We start from the raw sequence: 23,556 nt of genomic DNA on the forward strand, positions 1-23,556 counted from the left end.
ATTTGACATAAAATCAAAGATTAAGATGACGTAATCAAAGTGACAAGAGAGTCACTTTTCTCTTCTTCCCTTTCTCAAATTTAATTTTACAATATTCATAATCTATATAATGTACATTGTACCAAATATTACATACCAAATAAACATCAATTGACAGCAGTATTTACAATCATTATAATATCACATTCAACAATAAATATGTACATATAAGTGTAATGTAACACATGTTTTACATAACAAGTTACATTATGAAGTAGAAAATTATAATATTGATATAGTGTGATTGTTAGTTAATATGTTTACCGGATAATCGCACAGAACGACCGACCGCGCAAATTTCTGATTTTTGTCGGAAACAAATTTGAAATGTAAAAATTCTGTAAATGTTTTAAGAAGTTTTAGAAAGTGAAATTAGAAAGTAAAAATATATTTGTAATAATAGAGAAAAACATATTGATCTACAGTTCGCAGTAGTTTTTGCAACATTTTGTCGCGTACACTTGCTTTACAACAGCAAGTATACTTTTCAAGATAGCAATAGAAATGTAATTTACCAATAGTAGATATGAAATTTATCGATAAGAAAAGAGGAAATGCTTAGAGCTAGGTTAGATTAAGTTAGGTCATGAAAAGCAAATCAAGTTAAGCATGTATCCACGTGTGCCGTGTTCATGTAGTGCGTTTCTATATGTAATCTTTTATTAATTTGTCGTTTTATTATTCTGCAATTTGTAATTACATAAACAGTAGCATACAACAATAAAGGCAGGTAGGTAAAGAGAGGTATTTATTAAAATATATATGTAAGAGAAGAGAAAAAGAAACGATATAGGTTAAGTTGATTTCTCTGAGCGAAGCCTATATTTTTTCTAAATCCGATAGATTGATCGAAGTGAACAGCATGGCGGGAGAACACGAGATTAACACGAAGAAACGGAAAAAAAAGCGTTCTCATATGCAGATGGCCAAGAAATTTGCTCGTCGGAGAAATTTCGACAATGGACTGGACCAGAATACCTATCAGTATATGATTCGCATTCTTGATTTAATACGCAATGATCTGTCTTCGTCCGAGGAGAAGAGGATGCTTGTGCAGAACGTCTATGATGAGATAGCAGGTCGCGAGGTCGAATGTGCATGTAATCAAATTGGATCTCGTGTGATAGAATCTTTGCTGAAGTATGCCAGTTTGGAGGCTATTCAGAAGCTGACCCAGGCATTCGAATCCTCTCTAAGAAAGTTAAGCTGTGATGCATTTGCTAGTCACATTTTGCAGAAAATAATAATTATCTGTGCTGACAGAGGCAACAAAGATCCTACATTAAATGCAAAGAATACTGATAAGACAAGCCCAAAATCGGAAAATGTTATTGTAGAAGTTAAACCATCTGAAGTACAATCGTATAACGATATTGTTCTGAAGCTGAGTAGATATTTTCTCAATAATATAGAAGAGTTTGTATTTGACCGTTATGCTAATTACGTATTACGGACAGTTATAGAATGTCTGGGAGGATTGATTGAGGATTCTGATGAGAATAACAAAAAATCTACTGTACCGGATTTCACAAAAAGGCGTCCTGTAATACAAGCTTACAAAGACTTGTTGATGCAAAGTTGCGATCGATTACAAAAATGGCCAAAATTCTGCGAGTTTGGTCAGGATCAAATTACTTCTAATATGGTGCAATGTATCTTGTTCTCATTGAAAGATATTGATGCAAATTTAATAAAAACTATTATCAAGAAGATTACAACAGAATGTTTTAAAACAAAAGAAAACGAAACACTACCAAATATATTTAATTCAGAATATTCTGTTAGGATTCTGGAGGCTTGTTTAATAGTAGCACAGCCAAAAACCTTTAAGAAATTATATAAAACTTTTTTTGCTGAAAATATGGAATCTTTATGTTTGGCACAAAATTCCAACTTTAGCGTGCAAAAATTATTAGATTATTGTATTACTAAGGAGATCTTTGAAGAAATATTCAACAAGGTCTCCGAACACTTCTCAAAAATATTCAAGCGAGGTTTTACTGGAATATTAGTCAGCACTGGAAATGCATGCTTGAGGTTGCAGACAAATCAAGGTCCATTTGTCAATGCAATGATCAAACTGCTAAAATGTGACATATCCACGGAAAATCAAACGCAACTTGTACGGTGTATAATGACATTAAAGAATCTATTTCAACTGGAGATCGAATCTGATAGTCCACAACCATCTATTCACTTACATGGAAGTTTGATCGTACAAGCCATATTAAAGTTCAACAAACCCATTAAAATTGTAAACTCCTTATTAGAGATGAGTAACGAGGAGTTGCTACGAGTATTCAATGATCCAAAAGGTAGCCGAATCCTGGATGCTTTTATGGATAGCAAATACATTGGTGAAAAAAGCAGGGAGAAATTATGCAAAAAGTTGCATGGTACTTGGGCAGAATTAGCTAAGAATACGCACGGATCTAGATGCTTGGATAAGATGTGGGCGTGGGCACGCATGAATCAAAAAGTTCTTATTATGGAAGAATTAGCCGCGGACGGACAATCTTTAGGATCCACGAAATCGGGCAAGATCATTTCCATGAAGCTGAATGTCCCCTTGTTCGCGAGAGATAAGAAAGAGTGGTCGCAATTGCAAGGAAAAGACCAGAAAATTAAAGCAATGTTTGCAAATATGATTGAAAAAACTCCGAAAAAAGAGAATCTGTAAAAAATATATGCCACAATACGACAAAATTTACATATTTGTTATATGTGTACCATACAAATCATATTGTTTCTTACAAAATATTGTATCTTTTATATTTTATTATAAAATAATTAAATCTGTACGATTTAAATTCATTTTATCTGACTTTAATATTCGTTTTGCCTCTAATGTAATTTATAGGATGTAATAAAAATAAGTCTACTGATTTTGCTTCTTACATTCTGACATAGAATAATCATTATATATTTCGTTAGTTTATAAATACACTTTATAGGATCCATCATACATCCCCGCAACGCAATATGCCTAGGAAAAATTACAATAATTCGTAGTCTAGATTTGAGCAAAGTTTCCTAACGCGTATGATCGATAAATCCGCTTCATCTTCCTGTGTTGACTAGACTTAAATATATGTGATAATTATATCCTGAGATGTGTGCGCGCAAAGTAAAGGATTTGAGTTACATTAGTTGTTAAATCTATCAATTGACTAGGATAAAATCGATGTGATTTCGTTTTTTCGTGTACGAAACATCGAGGTGAGCGAACGCATGTAATAAACTCAAGTCACTTTATGTGTGTGTACGCGTATATGCATTGTAACTATGTGTGTGTGTGTGTACATGTATATATCAACTTCATCTTGCAATACATATTATTTTTATAACGATATTCTGCGGCGTAATAATATCGAGATAGTAAAATGTTACATCCATTTGAGAGAACATATTACTCGATTGAAGAGGAGCAAAAGAGAAATTAATGTGTGCACCATTTCATATATTGTAAATTTTCAACTGATATCGATAATAATGAAAGTTTTACATTTTATGAAATTGTTTTTAAATAAAAAAAGGAAATGCATTTTTTAAATCACGTCAAAATAAAATGCTGTAATTTGATGAGAGCTTCGCGTATATTGAGAAATTCAATTTGTTAACGGCGAAATGAAGAAATGTCTACACTAATAGTTAGTTTCGTAGTACTACATTTACCGCTAATATCGATTCAGAACAATACGAAACGCACATCTGTGCGATCATTAATTGGATTCATGGTTAACTATTATTCTTTCAATTGCAGAAATCGTTTAAGACACGCATTATTTCTATTGTTTGGTTTAATCCTAGATAATAAATGGATTGGAAATCTCTGCGATTCTCGACGGAGAATAGAAAGGAGAACGGCTGGCACGATGCTGATAAACGTGTATATTTACGACAATATTATGCATATTTCGCCGGCATTTAATTTATCCGGAAAACGCAAACACTTATGTGATTGATTATGCTACTTGTGAAATCAGTTGCTTTTTTTTTATATAATTAGTTGACAAAATTCTAAAACGGGTTTATCACATCCGACGTTTCATTCAAAACGTGTAATCAAGTTTTCTATTTTTTATTTGTAAATTTATCTATTTTTCTGTACGATCGTGCATTTTTAACATTGATTATTTTTGGTCACTAGCACTGATAGCATAAAAGCGTTTAAATTATAAAATATTGCACTCGAGTAACAAAAATTTTCCAAAGATGCTTTAAATTCTTCAGACATCTTTCATATTTTTGTGTACATACTATTTGAGTAACATTATTATTTTTACATAATTGAAAGATAAGGTCAAGTCGTTGATTTGAATATTCGCGCTTTTTTCATTAATTAAATAATTACAAATTTTTTTGTTATCCTCTATTTTGTCAACTAACCGAAACGCCGAGATTAAAGATCTATTCATAAATTGATTATCGAACCAGTATTTTCCGATACTAGCTCGATTGTCAGGCATTGTTGACAAGCGCGTAATTAATTTTTTCGTTATGTTAAATTTGAGAAATTTTTGTTTATATTCGTCCGTTCATATATCCAGATATATTACAAAAGAAATCTCCGGTCGGTTTCACGGAAAGAAAAGGACACAATAGTAAATGTACGCAGAAGATGTATGATCGGTGACAACACTGTAGAAAATGAATGAATTAAAAAGAATTAAACATAAGAACTTCTCATGTAACCATGTAAATAGCTAATTATCAATCAAATTAAAATTTGATTTTTTTTTCTTTTCTCTGTCCTCTTTTTTTCATCTTAAGTCTTATGGAAATGCAACAGAAAAGGGAACAACCGAATTTAACAATTTCAGATAAATTTTCCATTTTAAGAATTAAGTATTCAATTTCACAGGAACGAGTTCCTCTTGATTCATTTTAATTCATACATTCTTTACAGAGAAAAGTCTTTATGAGAAACACGCGATCAGCGCGACTCATAATCGATCGATCTGATCGATCGCTGATTCTTAGCACCACGACGTCACTTTCCCTTTGAAACCCCGGTGGATGGCACTGGCGTGGCATCGACCTCGTTAACATTCGTAGAAAGATTTGCGGCGGCGATCCTCGGTGGACTGCGCGAGGCTGATCTTCGCGGTTCGCGCGGCGGCAGATTGTTGCAGGTCGTATGATGACCGGCCTCCCAGTCGCGATGTTGGCAGAAAGAGCCGCAGTATCGGGCGATTCCGCATCCACCGCAGGTCTCCAGAGCGGGCCTGCCGCAATTCCAACAACTCTGAAAAAGAAATAAGAATTCGTGCACTTAATTACACTAATTTCTGCTTAAGTAATTTAAAATTAACTCAGAAAATAATAAAATTCAGAAAAATTAAAGTCAATTTGAATTATATAGAATTGATAGCCAAAGAAAAAAAAATTTAATGGAAAAAAATAATTATTTATTTAGTATATTATTAGTACAGCAATTATTAGCTATATTTATTTCCTAGAAATTTAACATTAACATGAATGAGAATGAATTTCTGTTATTTTAGTTACAATAGAAAGGTACACATATAATCTGCAATGTTTATATACTTGTAAAAGTTAATTAATCATACAGCTATGCTTACAGATCCCATCATGCTGGTGAGATGGATATCTTTTTCGTCCTCAGTGGTTGACGGCGCCGAATTTGGCGTTGTCGTCGGTGTCGTAACATTTCTGGCATTGGTTTCGACCGCGCTCGAATTCCCGTGAACCCTCAGGAAAGGACCCTGACGGAGACTACTCGGATTTCTTTGGGACAAAGGAAGGTCCAGTAATCGATGAACCCTCAAACGTTCGTTCGCTCTCGACTCCGCAACCGCAACCGCTACAGCGCGTTGTACCTCCGCCACTGCAGCCCTTTTCACCTCTAACACAGCTTCCTCTGCTCAGCACAGGAAACAAATGAAACCGTTTCCCGATTAGCCTTTATCATTATCATTATTTAATTAATTTTTAATTATTACATATTTTAAGCAATAAATCTTTCAATGTCTAAGAAAATTAATAACTGCATAAAATTTAAACAATTTTGTGATAGCATATAGTATTATTTAAAGTATTTAATAGTATTATTTAATTATTTTTTTAATTATTATATATCTTAAACAATAAATCTTTCAATGTCTAGGAAAATTAACACTTTATAAAAAATTTAACCAATTTTGTCATATCACATACAATTAAAGATTTTCACAAGTACCTACCGGCTCTTCGTTTAACCTCAGCCACTCTGTCTTCGGTCGCCCTGATCGTTTGCGCGACTATCTCACCGGACAATCGTTTCAGACTGCCATCCCGATCGCCGGTGGACGACTCGACTTGCACCCCGTTGGTCGACGACGGATTATTGCCGTTACTATTGCCATTATTGCTGGTACCATTCTGCGCCGCGACCACACCTGGCGGAGGCGCCGCGGCCGCCGGGCTGGAGCATCCTCGTCGCTGGAGGATCGCCAGTGCCCTCTTCGTCTTCTCGACCATGCCGAGAATGCAATTAAGCATCACGTGGATATTCTTCCACTCGTCGTCGAGGCTGCCACCGTTTTGCGTTTGCAATCCATGGCCCATCGACTGTTGCGGCTGCTGAGATGTCAGATGATGCGGCGCGGAGAACGCGTTTATCTGATTAATCTGCACGAGACTAGGCGGCACCGGACTCGGTCCGTGGCCGTGGCCGTGCGCGTGACCTTGAATCGATCCGCCCGAGGAGTGCAACGGATGATACCAGCAGTAGGACGGATCCGTCGGCTGCTGCTGTTGCTGCTGCTGCTGCTGCTGCTGCTGTTGATGGTGATGACTCCAAGGATTGACCGATCTCTTGCCGTACACCGGCATATCGTCCAGGAGAACTCCGTTCTCGTAGTATCTGAAGCGCGTTAAAATTCGCTAATTAAGTAGAAATGAAAATTAATATGTATGTAAGAAAACTAACTGTTCATTTCGACAAGATGAAAATCTCAATTATTATTATACTGTGATAATCAAAAATGTTAGAAAGATTAAAGAACTACGGGCTTTGTAATATCTTTTAATTCGCGAAACGCGAATGTTCCTTAACTTTGTTCAACTTCGGCATTGTTCGTTATATATAGGACGCTTTTACTTTTAGCAGCGAATTGTTTGGGCGTTCAGCATCGTGCAGGGATTGCTTACGAATCAAAGACAACTGTCTATGTGTACACCCACGCTCGTCGACACGTGTGCGCCACGATGCGGTGTGTATTAGCAGGATGCCAATAGGCACTCGAGGCAAGTTCGTCGGTACTCGTAGGTGAAGGGGTAGCAGGTTGCGCGGGGCCGCGGTGGGGTGTTCGGGAAAGGTGGTGCCCCGATGATATATGGAAACGTCACCGACAGACATATCGAGAGGAGGCCAGGGTGGCATTGCCAGGGCGCACACCGCGTTTTGTCGCCTTCGTATTCGATTCGTAGCGCCCTTCTCTCTCCTACCTCTCTACGTGCATATCATCCTGACCGGAAATCCTGGCCATCCGGCGTTGATTTCATCAACACCTCGGTTCGTAGTAGAGATGACACATGGAACGTGGGCGTATTAAGAAATTTCGATCAAAACGTTTTTTTTTGCTTCTATTCATATTTTTTCTTCTATTCAATGATTGATACTTAAAAACATTATTAATATTTCGATATGTTAAAAAGAAAATATTAATTTTATTTTTATAAAAAAATTCAGTTTTTTTTTAATGTATGTAAATCTGATATACCTTACACATGAAATTTTTATTTAAAATTATTGACATTTCTTATTGGCATTTTAGGACATTTTACGAACTAGCATAAATTATCAGTATCAAGGAAGTGTTAAGCATCAGGTTCACATTAATGGGTATACGATCTCGATAAATATCGGAGAGATAATCAGGCCGGCGGCCAAGATTTTTCCGAAAGTACGGCATTCGCGGTTTGGCAAACGTAATACACGCGCGTGATAATATACGCGCAGCTGCGTGGCGTTTATTATCACATAAATTATCGTTATGGACGAGCGAAGATTCCGCGCGATCTTGCCGCGTGAGGAGCGCAACAATTTGCGCGATAATTTACGCTCCTACTCGTCGTATTCTCTTCCTATTTTCTTCTGTCGATCATGCGAAGAGAAAATTATCGTGTTCATTTTTACAAATTATGATTATTTCTGCCTTTAAATTCTAACAGATAAGATGACTAGTTACAAAATTACGATGTTGTCAAATACAGGCTCGAGAGACGCGAAGAAATTTAAAGACACGAGGTAATTAATTCGAGTAGCCGAGTATGATGATCTGTCTAATGATTGAAAATCGCTGTACGTCCGCGATGTACAATCCGCGATGCCGATGGTATTCACACTCACGGGGTGTCGGAGGCACGGCGTTTCGTTGCATGAGCAGCGCCAGGATAATGGTGCAAGGCGCCCGCGGCATTGCTGCCCGCCGCGTGCTGAATGGCACCGACACTGGGATTAGAATTCGAACGCATGGCATAATGAGCAGAGCACTGATTACCGCCGCCGATCCCATTCGCACCCCCGTGCTCGCCGAAGACCTCGACGGACTCGCCGGACGGTACCAGTCCTACGGCCTCCAGAACGGCGGACTCGTTGGATCGTAGAAACTGCACGCAACTCTGCGAATGCAAAGAGGATCGTACTCTCGTTAATCCTTTTGCTCTTTTACAATTTTCAATTGAAAATCATTTCTTTCTTTGCAATATGTAAATGTGTGTTTTATTTTTCTTAGATTTTATTCGATTTTAATTAATTCTTTCAAATAAAAACAAATAGTAATAAAGTGTTAAGATTTGTGTGTTGTGCGTTTGTATGTGTGATTACAATGGATAATAATTATATCGAAGATGTTTCCAAAAATTAGAAAAATTATATATCATATTAACGTTTACATCAATTTTATCAATAGGCTCAGTTAAAATCGTTAAATTCTAATATATTAGGGGATAGAAGAAGGTATTGTTAAGTTTTTCTCTGAATCAGGTCGCGTGAGCGAGAGACTGATTGGCTCGCCCGATCACATCAGTTTCGACTTTTAATATTCGTTTCACTGCCTTCTTTATCGCCGTTCCCGCCACTCGCGACCACCTAGTCAAAGTTCTCGCCCCTTATTCCGTTGTGCTCTCTCTTGCCCCAATACCGAAGTCGGCATGGCAGGGTGGGATTTATCGCTTCTAATTCAATATCGGTACCTTCCAATCTCCTCCCGCTCACCTCTTGCCACTTTTCCTTCCCTTTCTTTCGAGCTCTTTCGTTTTCACGACTTGCAATTAACAATAATCGATCGGCGGACCAGGTAGCTGTGATGACCATTTGCGCATGTACATGTGTAAAAGTATTCACGATTCTAAATTTCCTAATTCTAAAAATTTCTACTTGAAATAGAAGAATCTTAAAAAATGAGTGAAGTAATTAAATATATCAAATATTTTTTGATACACCAGCCAACTTAATAGAAACATCTTAATATAGATATTGATATAATATATATAAGCATCTCTCTTCTTCTTTTTCAATTTAAAATGCTAATATTCCTTACCAACCATACAATAACAATAACAAATATAATAGTTTAATCTTCAAAAAAATGTTTTAATATTAAATGTTTTAATATTTTTAAAATATCAATTATTTATCTATCGAACAATTGCAAGATCTAGCAAATACAAACTCTTAATTGTTTAAACAATTCTTCAAAGCACAAATCTCGCAAAAAGTTTCAACGATTTACATGTATATGAGCTACGCGTCGGAGAAGATGTCGCGAAAGGAAAACAGGAAAACCAAGCCGTCGCGCTGTGCCTGCTACTTTCGATCCTCACGTGCGCCTTCATTGCGCCGGCAGAAATGTAAATGCTCACTATTAATTTGCAATTCGTTACCCACCGAGAGCACTCTGTCACCCGACGCGTCTCACTCTTTCCGTTTCGCTCGCCTTCGAGACGGGCAACAGCTGTCGGTGGTAGCGTAAGCGAGAGAAGATTCCCATTAATCCTCCAGTCTCGAATTTCGCGATGTCGTGGAAATTAAAGATGCGATGTGTATTAATTGACCAAAAACAATAGAGTTCCTCATGCTAAGACTCGCGTCGCATCGCGAATTATTCGAATTATTTTAATTGTCATATGATTTATTGTTATATGATTTTACTATTTCAATTTTTTAAGATTGAATTATCGTATATTTTTTTAATTACGCCATTATTTGTAAATTGTTTTATTGTATTGTAAAAAATATTTTAAACTTCTCTCTTGTTTCAACTCGTGCGAATGTCTGTAAGTCCAAGGAAAATGTTCGCAAATATTTTTAATTTTAATACACCAGAGATTTATATACGCGGTGGAAATGCATATAAAAGCGTTAATGCATTTTCTCTAACGTTAATTCCCCGTAAATTTGCATAAACGTTACCGCCCGATATAAAATACGGGGTGTAAGTCTCTTTCGTTTTCTTTTTGCCAGATAAATAATTACAAGTACCGGTTCAAACCAGCCGATGCGTACATGGATGACCAAAGTATATCGGATTAAATCGTACATCCACGGATTCAGCGCGAGAAATTGTATGCAAGGGATAATTTTAAGGACGAGATTATATACATTACACATTACAGACGAACAGTTCCGAGCTCCCTTATAATTCTCTAAAATACAACGTTTTTATTTAATCGGTTCTTTCTCAAGCAATTTTTTCCACCAAAGTCTAAATTATTTCATATAAAAAAAATAGATTTTATAAGAGCTTATTATCACATGACGTCACAGATTTTTTACCTCGCCCTGCAAACACCTACTTGAAGAGAAAAAAATCAACAATGTTGGTTATACATGAAGCTACAGGTACCTGTTTTCACATTTCGGAAATGATTGAACGTAATTCACTGAACGTATGCGCGTGATAGCATGTCACGTATCACGCGTAATATCGCGTGACTATCAAGCTTTGAATCTCGCGTGTATCTCGCGTGTTCTCGCTACGAGAGATTTGAAAAGCAGAGCAAAAATCGTAGCACTTTTTTCAACCGCCTGAGCCCCTCTCTCTCTCTCTCTCTCTCTCTCTCTCTCTCTCTCTCTCTCTCTCTCTCTCTCTCTCTCTCTCTCTCTCTCTCTCTCTCTCTCTCTCTCTCTCTCTCTCTCTCTCTCTCTCTCTCTCTCTCTCTCTCTCTCTCTCTCTCTCTCTCTCTCTCTCTCTCTCTCTCTCTCTCTCTCTCTCTCTCTCTCTCTCTCTCTCTCTCTCTCTCTCTCTCTCTCTCTCTCTCTCTCTCTCTCTCTCTCTCTCTCTCTCTCTCTCTCTCGCTACGTACGTTCATCCATCTTGGAACAGACTGGCATGCTCTCACCGACGATCGGAAAGTAGCCTGGGAAATTAAAACAATCCACCAGCCGGTCAGCCTTGCCTCTGTTGATTTTACCGTGTCCTCCCGCGCTTCCGCGTCGCGTTCGTTATACAGAGTGTCCCGGACCTGACACGCAATTTCTCACGCAGATTCCAGGACGTATTTAAAATCGATTTTTCCCTTGTAAAATGATCTGACGAGACACCGTCGCTTGTGATTCTAGCATTATTCAATTCTAGCGTTGAACATTTCGACGATACAGTTTTCAATTAAAACTTCGATAAAAAGAAAATATCGCTACTATTTATAAATTCGAATTTATATAACCGTTCACATAATTCTCGAATGTAGTTGTAATGATCATTTTGCAAATGGATTGGCTAAAAATTGGAGTACCATAAAAAAATAAAGCGATGAAATGTATTGCCGTAGTCGCTGATTTGGAAAATGAATTTTATAATCTGGGAAACTGACATCTGACGTAGCAGCCGCTTAAAGCTAAGTATAAAATTTAACTAATGAATAATTAACCATTACTTTATTGCTATGAGATATGAAAGAAGTCTAGATGTAAGCATCACGTTACATGCCATTTCGAAATTATATTATTTTTCATATAATAAAAAAAATTTTTTAATTTATTCAAGAGAGAGAGAGGTAATCGTTGTTATCTTCGAAATTTATAACATTTTAATCAAAGATCTAAATTCTTTTATTTGAATTAATCTGCTTACTGCGCGAAGAAAAATTACTATAAAATTTATATTTAAATAATATCCGTTATTGATATTCATAACAATTTATTTCGTAGGTAAAAACACAAGAAAAAAACTTTTTCTTCTTTTAGAATTTAAAAGAGGAAAGAGATAAAAGTACATCTCCTTGCATGAGTCCGCGGTGACTTGTTCATTATCTTGAACGGCATACTTTGTGGTCCCATACCGACCACAATGTCGCGGGGAAGTGAACGCGTGAAAGGATTCGAGGGTTGCATTTGCCTCAGCACAGTAGTGCATACAAATTTATGGAGCGACGCGCGTCCCAAGAGTGAGAGAAGGAGAGAGAGAGAGAGAGAGAGAGAGAGAGAGAGAGAGAGAGTGAGAGAGAGAGAGAGACATCAAACACGTGCGGCATCTTCGAGAGGGCACGGACCGGTTCCCGCATAACAAACTGCTGCGGACGGTGATTTTTCCTTGCTCGAAATGCCGCGCGTTCCGCGATCGCACTTTTGGAACGTGAGTTGGCCACGTGTGCCATCGATCCGCCATTTAGAGCGGTGGCGCGGGATCGGCGTACGTCTCTTCCTATTTCGTCGGGATTCGTCGAAAGAGAAAAATCGCATACGTCACGTGTATCATTAAAAAGACATACAATTTGCAAAATCACGCGTTGTATGGAGCTTACAAAAATTGTTAATAAATTGCGCTCTTTTTCGATAAACGCACGTGGCAGCGAATAAGATTTCGTAGAAAACGTAGAAACATCGCAAAAAAATTTAATCCACGACAAATTTTGAAAAATATTTCCGTCTGAAAAGCCTGAATGTAATGCAACGTAATTAAATTAGATAAATTAAATTAGGTTAATTTAAATTACTCGACGATGATTAGAAAAAATTAAAAACATTGTGTTCTTTCTTCTTAATTTCGATCCATCGCAAGTGACTTATTTTGATCATAACAGATTCCGATTTTGAGGGTAGCGTTTTTTTGCGGTGCGGGGAATGCGCGCATCTTCATGCATCGTTACGCGCCAGGCCGCATTGCACACGAGTGCAGTGATTTATGACCACCGTGGTGGCTCCAATAAAGCATCGGACTACTTATGAATCACCGTTATTCTCATTGTAGCCTCGTGACACTTCGCTGAATCTATGGAATCTCATATATGGACATTCTTTCCTCTTTTGCAACTTGCGCGCATTAATCAAAACTTATAAAAGCGCAGGTTCTTGAAATACACTCAAAATAAAGGCGCATTATGTAACGCAAACGTGAATTGTAAAATAAGAATTATTATGATCGTTATATCTAAAAGAATTGTATCGTGTAATGTCACAAGCGCGATTGGCCTTCTCAGTGAATTTTCACTTTTTAAAAAATTCTTTAATAAAAACTTAAAAATCTCTTTATAAGTTTTCCTCGATTAGCTAAAAGTAAAGTGAACAAAATATATAAAAATACAATAATCTTACCTGATTATTCGCCCTCGCCGCGTTGCTGAGGTCTCTCTGTAGAGAGGGCAAGGTGTGTTTGAGATACGGCAAGACGAAGCTTCTGAGCGGGAAATTGGTCGCCTCTTGCAACGCGGAGTGAAACTCTTCCGCGGTCATGCTGCCGCTCTGCAATTAACGATATGGCAAACGCCGCGTGTAATTCAATTCTTGACAAAAAGATCGGATCCCGGAGCGAAACGCGTTCCCGGAACGAGTTGCGCGCGCGGCTTTGGTTGGATTTGGTTTTGCGTTTGTCACGTGCCGCGATCGTTTTACAGTTAAGCACGGTCACCAGATGTCACGTTTCCGGGACGTATGCACGCTCGGTACACACGACGACATTATGCATTATGTACGTACTTTGAATATTTACGAGCTGTTTAACGACACGGTACGGCCGGCATCGATTAACTATGCTTTTTTTCATCTCGTGCCGCGTGCACGCATGCACATTGCGGAATCGTTATCTGACGCTTGTTAGTTACAACCGGACCACGAATTTTCATGACGTAATCATTGCCGAAATGTAACGGATGAAATGTCGTTAAAAAAATATATTTAAATGTAGAAATGATCGGCCTCAGGTTTATCGCGACAAATTTTTCGCCGATACAAAATTGATGACTCTCCTGTCGAATTGAAAAAAAACGTTAATCAATTTTAATGATAATTTGAAAGCAATATCTGCTACGGAGAGAGATGCTTGTGATTTACTCTACGCAAAAGTATGCTGATGCATACTACAAATCCCACGATTTTAGCACGCGACAGAAAACTCCGTTAAATTACGCGTATATTACTTATTGTTGGCATTGAAAGAGTTCGTAAATCCAGAAAGATCTTACGTGCTCGTAAGAGGATGCTCGTGAAATGCATGGTGCAATGTGAGATAAGCTGACAGAGATTGCGACATGAGCTAACGGCTCATGAGCTCAAAGTATCACAGTAAATATCACGTAAATTATAACAAGCTTCATGAAAATATTGATATAAAATTAAATAAAAAAATTTTTTATATTAATCCTAATTATACTTATGCTTATATAATATTATATATTCTATCGACTAAAGATTCTTAACTGTATATGTTAATTTCAGATATTTTTTTAGTAACATTTGTTATCAAAAAAGTACCTTAAATTAAAATTAATTAAATTAAATTTGAATTAATAATGGAAATCACTAGATATGAATATTGTTTATATTTACCAGAAGCGCGAGTACCAGGGTGCGCACCGTGTCCCCCGTGTCTGCTGAGATATCAGTGGCGAATTGCACCAGGGTACCCAGCAATCTCTTAAGTTTGCTGTGTCCTGCAAAAATGCCACTGACGCATCTAGATGCACCGGCAGTACCATTTGCCAGTGCGACGCCATCAGTTTGTTCATCCGTCCTGAACGCAGCATTTCCAGCACCTGGAGCACCCTCTTCGAGCTCAGGCTTGAGCGACTGCGAGGGCAAAGGGCTGTCGTTATCAGAAGACCTGGAGCAACCGGACGCGCCTTTGTATTCCGATCGAGGGCCGTTCGTTTGCTTCTGCTGACCGATCCTTTGATGCTGAGAGGAGGGCGAATGTGCCTCCGGCTGGACCGCTTCCTCCCGCGAAGATTTCTCCCGCGTTGTGGAGGATGCTACAATGAGATGGCCTTCGAGTATCTCATTTTTTAGAAACATTTACAATGTTGTTCAAAGTTGAATATTTACAATCCGAAATCAAATTTGATATATTGCGAGCTAAAATCGATTTATACAATAAGTAATTTTTTTTTATTTATTCATTTATAAAACTGTTCAATTAGCTATAAATATCTATTAATTTATTATAATTATAAATTTATTAAACAATTAAAAGATCTCATATATATATATATATATATATATATATATATATATATCTCACACAAATTGTATATACTTTTTTAGTAAATCAAAAAAATATAATGGTTTGAATCTTTTATCGAAACATTTCTTCTCTTTCAGAGATATTGAAATATAAAAAGGTTATCTCATCTCATCAATAAAAAAAAAATTGCTATTCGGCAACGCTTCGGCTGATGCCAAACGCGGAGGCTATTTCGCCGCGCAACTTGATCCATGCGATTCTAACGACGGGTCATCCAATAAAACCGCGGACAGGCATTTCGGGGAGCGCGGGCGTTATTTACATTTGAAACACCAAAAGAGAACCATTCAAGCTCGGAAAAGCACGGCGCCGCCGCAAACGTCCTTTGTGTCGCGTATCGTCAAGCACGAGGGCACGTGGAACGGGCAGCCGGATTCGGTAGTGCAAACACTCTTCCGCCCAAACGCACACGTATGCACTTGCGCGCATACTTGCACACATGCCGTGTATGTATGTCAGTATATGTGTGTGCACAACCACGCACGCGGACACGCCCGCGCGTGGATGCAACGGATAACATGCAATTACGGGCCGTGTCATCTACCTTGTCTTGTCCCCGTTCTGTGCGCGCGCGGCGCGTTATCTCTCGTGGAACGCCTGCGGCATGCGTGGCGAAAACGACGAGAGCATGCCGAGTATGTCGATAACGAAACGTTACAGGCATAAGCCCCCGTGACGTGCCTCATACAATGTCGATCGACAGTGACGAAACATCCTGCGAGGATGAAACCTTTGCCGGTGAGTTCCTTCGACGCGTCGAGTTATCCTGTTATCGCGATTGATCAATCGACGGATTGTCGCGGAATTGTAGGCAATTGACGTGAAATTTCGTTGCTACAGGATAAAAGAAAAACATTCTAAATCTTAATATTTGAAAGAGACTTTTTAATCCTATCCTCCCTCCCTCCATTAATTATACATGTTTAAACGTATGTAAAAACGACTTTATCAACAAAAAAAAGATTTTATTATTAGCTTTAAAATGCATATTTTATAAAAATATTATTAAACTGAGATATTAAGAAGAATTAAAAATAACGTCAGAAATAACATCAGAAGAAATAGCGCCACATAGTGTTACAAAAATGGGAAATGGTTTGAAATATATTTTGTAAGTTCCTTTTGTTCGAAAATCATTATTTTAATCGCCTTATTTTCTAAAATATCATAATAGCAGTATCGAAATGCTATTATTATAATAAATTCACATGCTAAAAGAATTTTTGATTGTACCGATCGCAATATCCGTTTGCGCATAATTAAGAATTCAGGTATTTCATAAACGTGCATTAAAATCCATAATGCAAAGTCATAAGTTAACGCAAGAATACGTATTTAATATAATTAAAAGTAACTAATTTAATAAAAAATATAATTTTTATATGTAATTATCGATTATCTTTTTTTAAAGTGATTAACTAGCTTGAAAATAACACGCAACTATCCAATAATTAACCCTTAGATTTTAAGCAATATCGGATGAGGTGGCGAATAATTAATGCGAAATCCAAAGTTCGTGCTTATAACGCACATAAGAGCTGTCAGATAAGACGGTCAATCTATTGACAGGAAAGACGATCCCATTAAGCTAATGGAACTGATCGTCACGAAGGATTTTTGCTTGGATACGTGCAAATACATGATCGAGGTGTAGACCGAAAGAAAGAGAGGAAGAGAGAAAGAGACAGAGAGAGGGGGGAAGAGGAACGCGTGAGAGGGAAGGAGGGAGAGAAAAAGAGAGAGAGAGAGAGAGAGAGAGAGAGAGAGGATGATATGCGCAAGCAAGAAGAAAAGGAGGACGAGGAGAAGGTCGACGTTACCGTGTCACTACCACCTGACGCCGGTAGCCAGTAGGTAATTACCTGTACCTGAACTCCCGACAAACTAAACTACCTCACGGCTTATGCAATATGACGGGGGCCTGAGTACACACAAGCGCCTTCCGCCGCTTGCATAAAGGTGGGGTGGTTACACGAGTCGCCGCCGTGATATCCCACGGAAAAGTCTCCTCGATGGTCTCGGTAACTGCCACGGGCTTCCGGCGGGAAGATTGTGAGTGGCGATTGCGAAAATAACGTTTGCGCATCTCCGCGATATCCGAAACCGGATCGAAAGAAATGGGAGGGGTGAAAAAAATTTCCGCAAACGGGAGGTAACCTTCACTTCACGATACAAATCGCAATCGCGTCACCCCTCGACCACAAGTTTCATTTCCCGATGTGTATGTTTGATAAATTGCTACTCCCTCGTCGGTTTATTAATGGTTTGTCTCGTGTTTCTTTCTGTTATCTGCCGGCGAATTAATTTGCCGGTTTTGATAGGCGAACAGGTAGGACAGTGCTTAATTACGATCTGTAAATTCACTCGTAACATTTGTAATAATATTATTCGATTGTAATACGCCATAAATATGTGATAAATGTTGCCCGTTCTCTCTGCTGATGTTTATTCGTTTGCGATTTATTAACGTTGATGTCGTTTTACGCGTGACAACTGTACAACTCAAAGTAAAACACCAGACATGGATTTAATTAATTACGTTATTGCAAGCGGCTTCTTTTTAATACGCGCTCGAAACAAGCTTGTTCCCGAGTTTGTCGAAATCGGGACAATTTTCGCCCGTTTCTATTCGGGACGATTAAATACAGCCGAGCGAGTTGATAGGACGTTTGCCACTAATGACGATGACTTTACGATACGAATCGTGGCGATGCATCTCCGCGATATAACGATGGCATCTATGCGGGTGCAAGCATCCAGGACCCATTCATTTTCGAATCATGATGTCTCAATGCGCTGGCGACGCATTAAGTGGGCAACGCGATAAAACAAAGATTGATTATTCCCAGGATGAATCCGCGAACATAGATCGCACACGCTTCTTCCGCTCTGAAAATTTTGAAACCGCGTTTGCGTATTCCCAAATAAAATTATAATTACAATTATGCACGCGGTATAATAATATGCAAATAATGTATGAACGGTATAATTATGTAAATTGTAATGAAGTAATTAACAAACATGATTATTGCGTCGTTGCTGCGGTATTATTATTCCGATATATGACCGGTAAATAATGATAATATCAATTGTCACGTATATCTAATGTATTGCCATTTAATCTTATACACTGTGACAATTAGCGAAATTTTATAGCCGTTAAAAAGTGCAAAGAGCAGAGAATAGAGGGATTAGATACGTTGGACACATGTCTCGAGGGAGATGTAAGGTACAGATGTCCGCGCAGTCCCCAGGTACATTGTCAAAGTTCTCTTTGCGCATAAGCCAAGGTTAAAGACCGTCAGCGTGCGAGAGCATGTGCACGACACGCGAATGTTTAATCAGCGTCGCGTTGTGATTGCACACGACTGTCACTCAACTCTCTTGTGACGAGTGCAATCTTCCCGGCTGCGCCGATGCAGCATGCGTCTTTCGTGTCGCATACGTGTGTGTGTGTGTGTATGTGTGTGGTGTGTGTGGTGTGTGTGTGTGTGTGTGTGTGTGTGTAGTGTGTGTTGTGTGTGTGTATGTGTGTGTAGTGTGTGTGTGTTGTGTGTGTGTGTGTGTGTGTGTGTGTGTGTGTGTGTGTGTGTGTGTGTGTGTGTGTGTGTGTGTGTGTGTGTGCATGCCTGTGTGCTCAATGTATGTACAAGAAACCTGGGGAGAAGATATCTAACTAGGTGATGGTAATGGTACGCCGCTGCTACCACTGCCGCCTCCGCCACCATCGCCGCCACCGCCACCGCTTCTACTGCCGCTGCTGTTGCTGATGTTGCTATCCCTTCGGCCAGCTGTTACTTCCTGCAGCGGTTCTCCGTCTTTGTCTCGCGTCCGTCGCTCCACACTCCGCTCCGTTCCCGGAAGCTTATCAGGAGAAACTCGCTCTCCTTTGCCGATTTCCTTTAGTCGTGACGAACATCCGCGTCGTATTCGATATTACCGAGCAAACGCAAATATTGTCCATTTTTTATCAAAATAATTTCCTTTCCTATTGAGAGATGGAACTCTCAAATTTGAGAGCTTCAACGAACCGCAAGAGGTATGGTTATTAGCAACGAGTGGTCATTTAAAAATATAAAAAAATCCAAGCTATAATTTTTCCATCTTTTGTCAATCTTACGTAAACGAAGTTTCTAATGCGGAATTCATTTTCATAATTCCCGAGTAAGCCCGAGATATAATTATGGTGATCATTAACAAGTCGATTATCAGCAAGTTAGAGAGCATTAAATTGGGATGTGACTCGATGAGATTCAGGCTGTAATACATCAGACGTATTTGTAGCATCTTCGTAAGTTTTTTACAATTATTTAAGTATTTTGATAAATATATACAATAGAGAAATGTTGCATATTTCAGAACATTTCAAATAATTGTGCGTCATTTTTCTGCGGAGTCTCGTTTGTCTTCGTGGCAGTAGAAAATCAAAGTTTACCCATGTGGGCTGGCCTTGCGGGGACCATATGCGCGCAGCACACATATGTACAGAACTTGAAGCAGCATCGTATCCGAAGCATCGCGGTCGTCTGATGTCACGAGCGAACTTTTCTTTGAGTTCTACTCAAAGATATCCGTTATTCGTGATATTATCCGCATATTCGAACAATATACAATTTTGTCCGTAAATCTACACGTGAACCGTCACAATTTTTATATTTCCTCGTTCATATGTCATCCGAGTTGTAATTGTTCCATTTTCAATTTATATAGTTCACAAATTACATTGAATTGCATTTAATGTATTAGAATTCAGGTATAAATGTTTATTACTAAATGTTAGTATAAAAACGTATTTGTATGTCCATACGTCTTTAATATACTGATAAGTTTTGTGTATCAAATTCGTTTTTACTAAGGCTCTTCGTTTCTTCACGGCACGCATCACAACCAGACATTCCCTACGATGAAGAAGTTCGCCAAAAACTGTTACGTCAATCAACCATTCCTTTCCCGAGTTACTTTCGCCGTACTGTTACTGACGTAAGTATTTGCAATTAGCGTTACGCTTGTAGCGACTCTTACTATTTTCACAATTGCAATATAACTTTACAAAACTATAAATTGCATTTAACTACATAACTATTATGTAAGTTTATGTTGCAATTTATTCATAATATTTATTATTGTATATTATTTCCGTAATTTTTAATTCAACAGTCAGTTTATTTAAAGAATTTTTTTGTAATTAATAAAGAGAAGAAAAAAAATTAAAATTTCTGAAAAAAAAATCTCAATAATAAGATATAAAAATTTTAAAAATATCTAGACATTTTGAAAACAGACTGTTGATTTCGTAAGGATAATTTTCCAAATCTCAAATATGTCAGAATTTTGGAATCATGTCTAATATTCTTGATTGTTCAATAAAAACAAGAAAAATGATAATATTACTATCAACATTTATCGCTTTATTAATATCGATTGATTGCGCCAAAATGTTAGTTAGAAAATGTTACTTTAAAAATTAAAAATTATTTTATTAAAAGTTAAAAATTATTTTATTCGTTGATACAGATGATGTTTTCTCGGCGCATTGACAATGGAGGAATATATGTGCCGCTAATCGCAGCTGCTAACTGCAACTGCACCCGGATTAGCGTTCGGATTTACGCACCCGAGCCATACACAAGGTTTCCGTACGGGGTAAGGTGGTCTTCATGGGCGACATTCGACAGGGCACGAAGAGAGCGAGATCGATAAAGCGCACGTGCTCCACGCGGCTGAGAGTCCCTGGCTGGAAGTAAGTACGGTGGGACTCAGCTGTCGCCTCCTAATTGCCGGGACAATGCAACAGATGGCTTTGATCGCAATCCCTACCCACGATCTTCCCGCTCTCGAATTCTCCTTCTTTCTCTATCTTTCTCATTCTGAACAACGTCCCCCTTTCTTCTACCGTCGCCGCCGTCGCCGCCGTTTTTCTCGCAGCCGCTTCTTTCTTCGCGGGCCTCCTCTTCGCCGATTCGATCCGACATCTCGCGACTCCATGTGTTCGATTTCATCTCGCTCAGACAAACGTGCTACTTAAGGACCAAGAACGTCATCCTCGGGTTTCGTCCTGATCACTGTTTCAGTCTGATCGGTTGCACACTTCAAACTTAAGGCGTCACGATGCCTAATGTCTTTTTTTTTTAACGCGGATAAACGTAGATATATTTAGATCATTTCTCTAAAGTTTAGTTAAAAATAACTAGAATTCCAATTGATAAATTTTTCTTTCATCTTGCTATCCTGTATTTATTAACACTAATTTTATTTTAATTTCACTTCCAATCTTTTTTCAAAAACAAAATTACCAAAAGACAAAGGATTATTTCAACCTTCATTAATTTTAACGACTTATTATAGGAAACGATTATAGAAAAGCCATTGAACGACTTGGTTGATTTAATGTTTATGGAAACGGCTATCTCGAAATTTCGTTACCCTAAAAGATCGTATCAAGTTAAGCATAATCCTCAAAAGTGCTTAACTGCTATCCGTCAGCATAAATAAGGAACATTGTGCGATCCGAAACAATCGTGTCACCAACTTATTTTCCCATCAACGCCTAATATCGCAAGCGTTTCAGCTTTACGAGGATCCTCGGTCACGAGGAGAAAGTCGGGCATACGCCGGGGACGAGCCCCAGGTCGTAAGCCGCACCCCATAAGTACACGCGGTGTGCGGGTGACTATCGCGAAATACACCTCGAACGGCGTAGCGTTGGGGATGCCCCAGCAGCGCAAGCGGATATGATATCAGCCCCGAGCAGAATCCCAGTGGAAGTGTCGGACGTGCCTTATCGCGTCTGGACCAGGCAGTCAGGCGGCGCACGAACCTAACCGACACACACCGGGCCAGCCAACCAAGTTGACTGACTGCTCGCAGGAGTTTCGCCATCATCCCCCACGGAGCAACCTCTATCTCCCTCTTGCTCTCTCTCTCTCCCCCTCCCCCCCCCCTCTCCTCCCTTGCCTGCGATCTCTTGCAATGCGCTCTCCACATACGCATCCACGCGTGTACGTGTACGCTCCTATGCACCTAAATGGTTGTGCTAAAGATCACGATAGATGTATACTGAATATCTCCAAAAACCTGTTAACTGTCAACGAAGTATGCACAGCTGCAAAATAGGATTTTCCCCCTAATTTCCTTCTAATTAGGAAATTATTGCGTCTTTGTATGATACATCGAGAGTTTTTATTAGATTTTTTTATTAAGAATTTTTATCAATCAGCAGCGACTGACGTATCTCGTGTCGACACTCCTGATGATGGTTTCACGTAGTGAGTTGCGTCAATAAAAACAATCCTGAGATGAGCAGAGGGAGAAAGAGAAAGAGAGCCCGCGCTCGGACGCGATGACGGGCTTTGATGTGCCAGAAGGGGCTTTTTTCCTGAGCCCCGGTTTCCAAGTTAGCTGCGGGCTCGCCGCTCGTCTAGATAACCGGCTCGGGCTGAATGTACGATTCGAGCGAGAGCGCGTGGACTGGATATACGGGTACCGCCATGCAATATTCCGAACTAATGTACGACGCGCCCACAGCATGGGCTCTCGCGCGGACATCGGCGAGGTCGTTCCTTTTAATTTTCAGTTTCGAGGATCGGGGTCAACTTCCGGGGACGCTCGAGAAAGAGCATCCACAAACCTATTTTACGCGAATCGGACTTTGAAGTACTTTTGGAATGATTAAATTAGACTTGGTCTTTTAGTTTTCAAAGCTGCCGCAAATGACAAAGTATTAAAAAAAAGAAATTATACATTTTAAAATTTGTATACGTAATTTTTTTTCGCATTAGACTTAGAGTTTTTTTACGTCGTGCGTAATATTGTTCACTTCAACTAAAATTTCATTAACTTTTACGTTTTCTGCTGCTTGTACTCATTTTAATTAAAAACTTAATAATTTCATCAGCGCGATTTAAAATTAGTTGTCACATGGCGCAATCTTGGCAAGTGACAGATTGTAAGCGACAACGTGACAGCTGACAGCTGCGCTAAGCACTGAAATCCGCGTTAAGGACAAAAAGAAAGGTAATGTACCGTGATGCGAATCTGAAATTAGATAAACTGC

At 38.8% G+C, this 23,556-nt stretch overlaps 2 protein-coding genes across 3 annotated transcripts in view; one reads left to right on the plus strand and one right to left on the minus strand.

The window, feature by feature from the left end:
- The first annotated feature begins 608 nt into the window (after nucleotides 1-608).
- LOC105424770 (nucleolar protein 9) lies at nucleotides 609-2,924 on the plus strand. 2 transcript variants are annotated; one of them, XM_011635175.3, is made up of 2 exons: nucleotides 609-769; nucleotides 883-2,924. In XM_011635175.3, the coding sequence occupies exon 2, from the start codon at nucleotides 902-904 to the stop codon at nucleotides 2,717-2,719; it is 1,818 nt and encodes a 605-aa protein (XP_011633477.2). In that variant the 5' UTR covers nucleotides 609-769; nucleotides 883-901; the 3' UTR covers nucleotides 2,720-2,924. The 2 variants fall into 2 exon arrangements, with proteins under 2 accessions (XP_011633477.2, XP_011633478.2); XM_011635176.3 differs by having other exon boundaries at nucleotides 612-783.
- The window catches only part of nvy (CBFA2/RUNX1 partner transcriptional co-repressor nervy), a 34,806-nt gene continuing 14,174 nt past the window's right edge, over nucleotides 2,925-23,556 (minus strand). The window contains exons 3-8 of the mRNA XM_089081382.1: nucleotides 14,810-15,231; nucleotides 13,580-13,726; nucleotides 8,396-8,667; nucleotides 6,246-6,907; nucleotides 5,625-5,923; nucleotides 2,925-5,287 (exon numbers count right to left, since the gene is read on the minus strand). Of these exons, the coding sequence (XP_088937508.1) occupies nucleotides 5,033-5,287; nucleotides 5,625-5,923; nucleotides 6,246-6,907; nucleotides 8,396-8,667; nucleotides 13,580-13,726; nucleotides 14,810-15,231 (2,057 nt within the window). The 3' untranslated portion in view covers nucleotides 2,925-5,032. The remainder of the gene's footprint in view (nucleotides 5,288-5,624; nucleotides 5,924-6,245; nucleotides 6,908-8,395; nucleotides 8,668-13,579; nucleotides 13,727-14,809; nucleotides 15,232-23,556) is intronic.

The sequence above is a fragment of the Pogonomyrmex barbatus genome, unplaced genomic scaffold (genome assembly GCF_055798465.1).
Source record: "Pogonomyrmex barbatus isolate J1 unplaced genomic scaffold, ASM5579846v1 scaffold5, whole genome shotgun sequence".
Taxonomy (NCBI): domain Eukaryota; kingdom Metazoa; phylum Arthropoda; class Insecta; order Hymenoptera; family Formicidae; genus Pogonomyrmex; species Pogonomyrmex barbatus.

Excerpts from the sequence above, each read along its gene's own strand:
- LOC105424770 (XM_011635175.3), top strand. The coding sequence starts at position 902 with ATGGCGGGAGAACACGAGATTAACACGAAGAAACGGAAAAAAAAGCGT.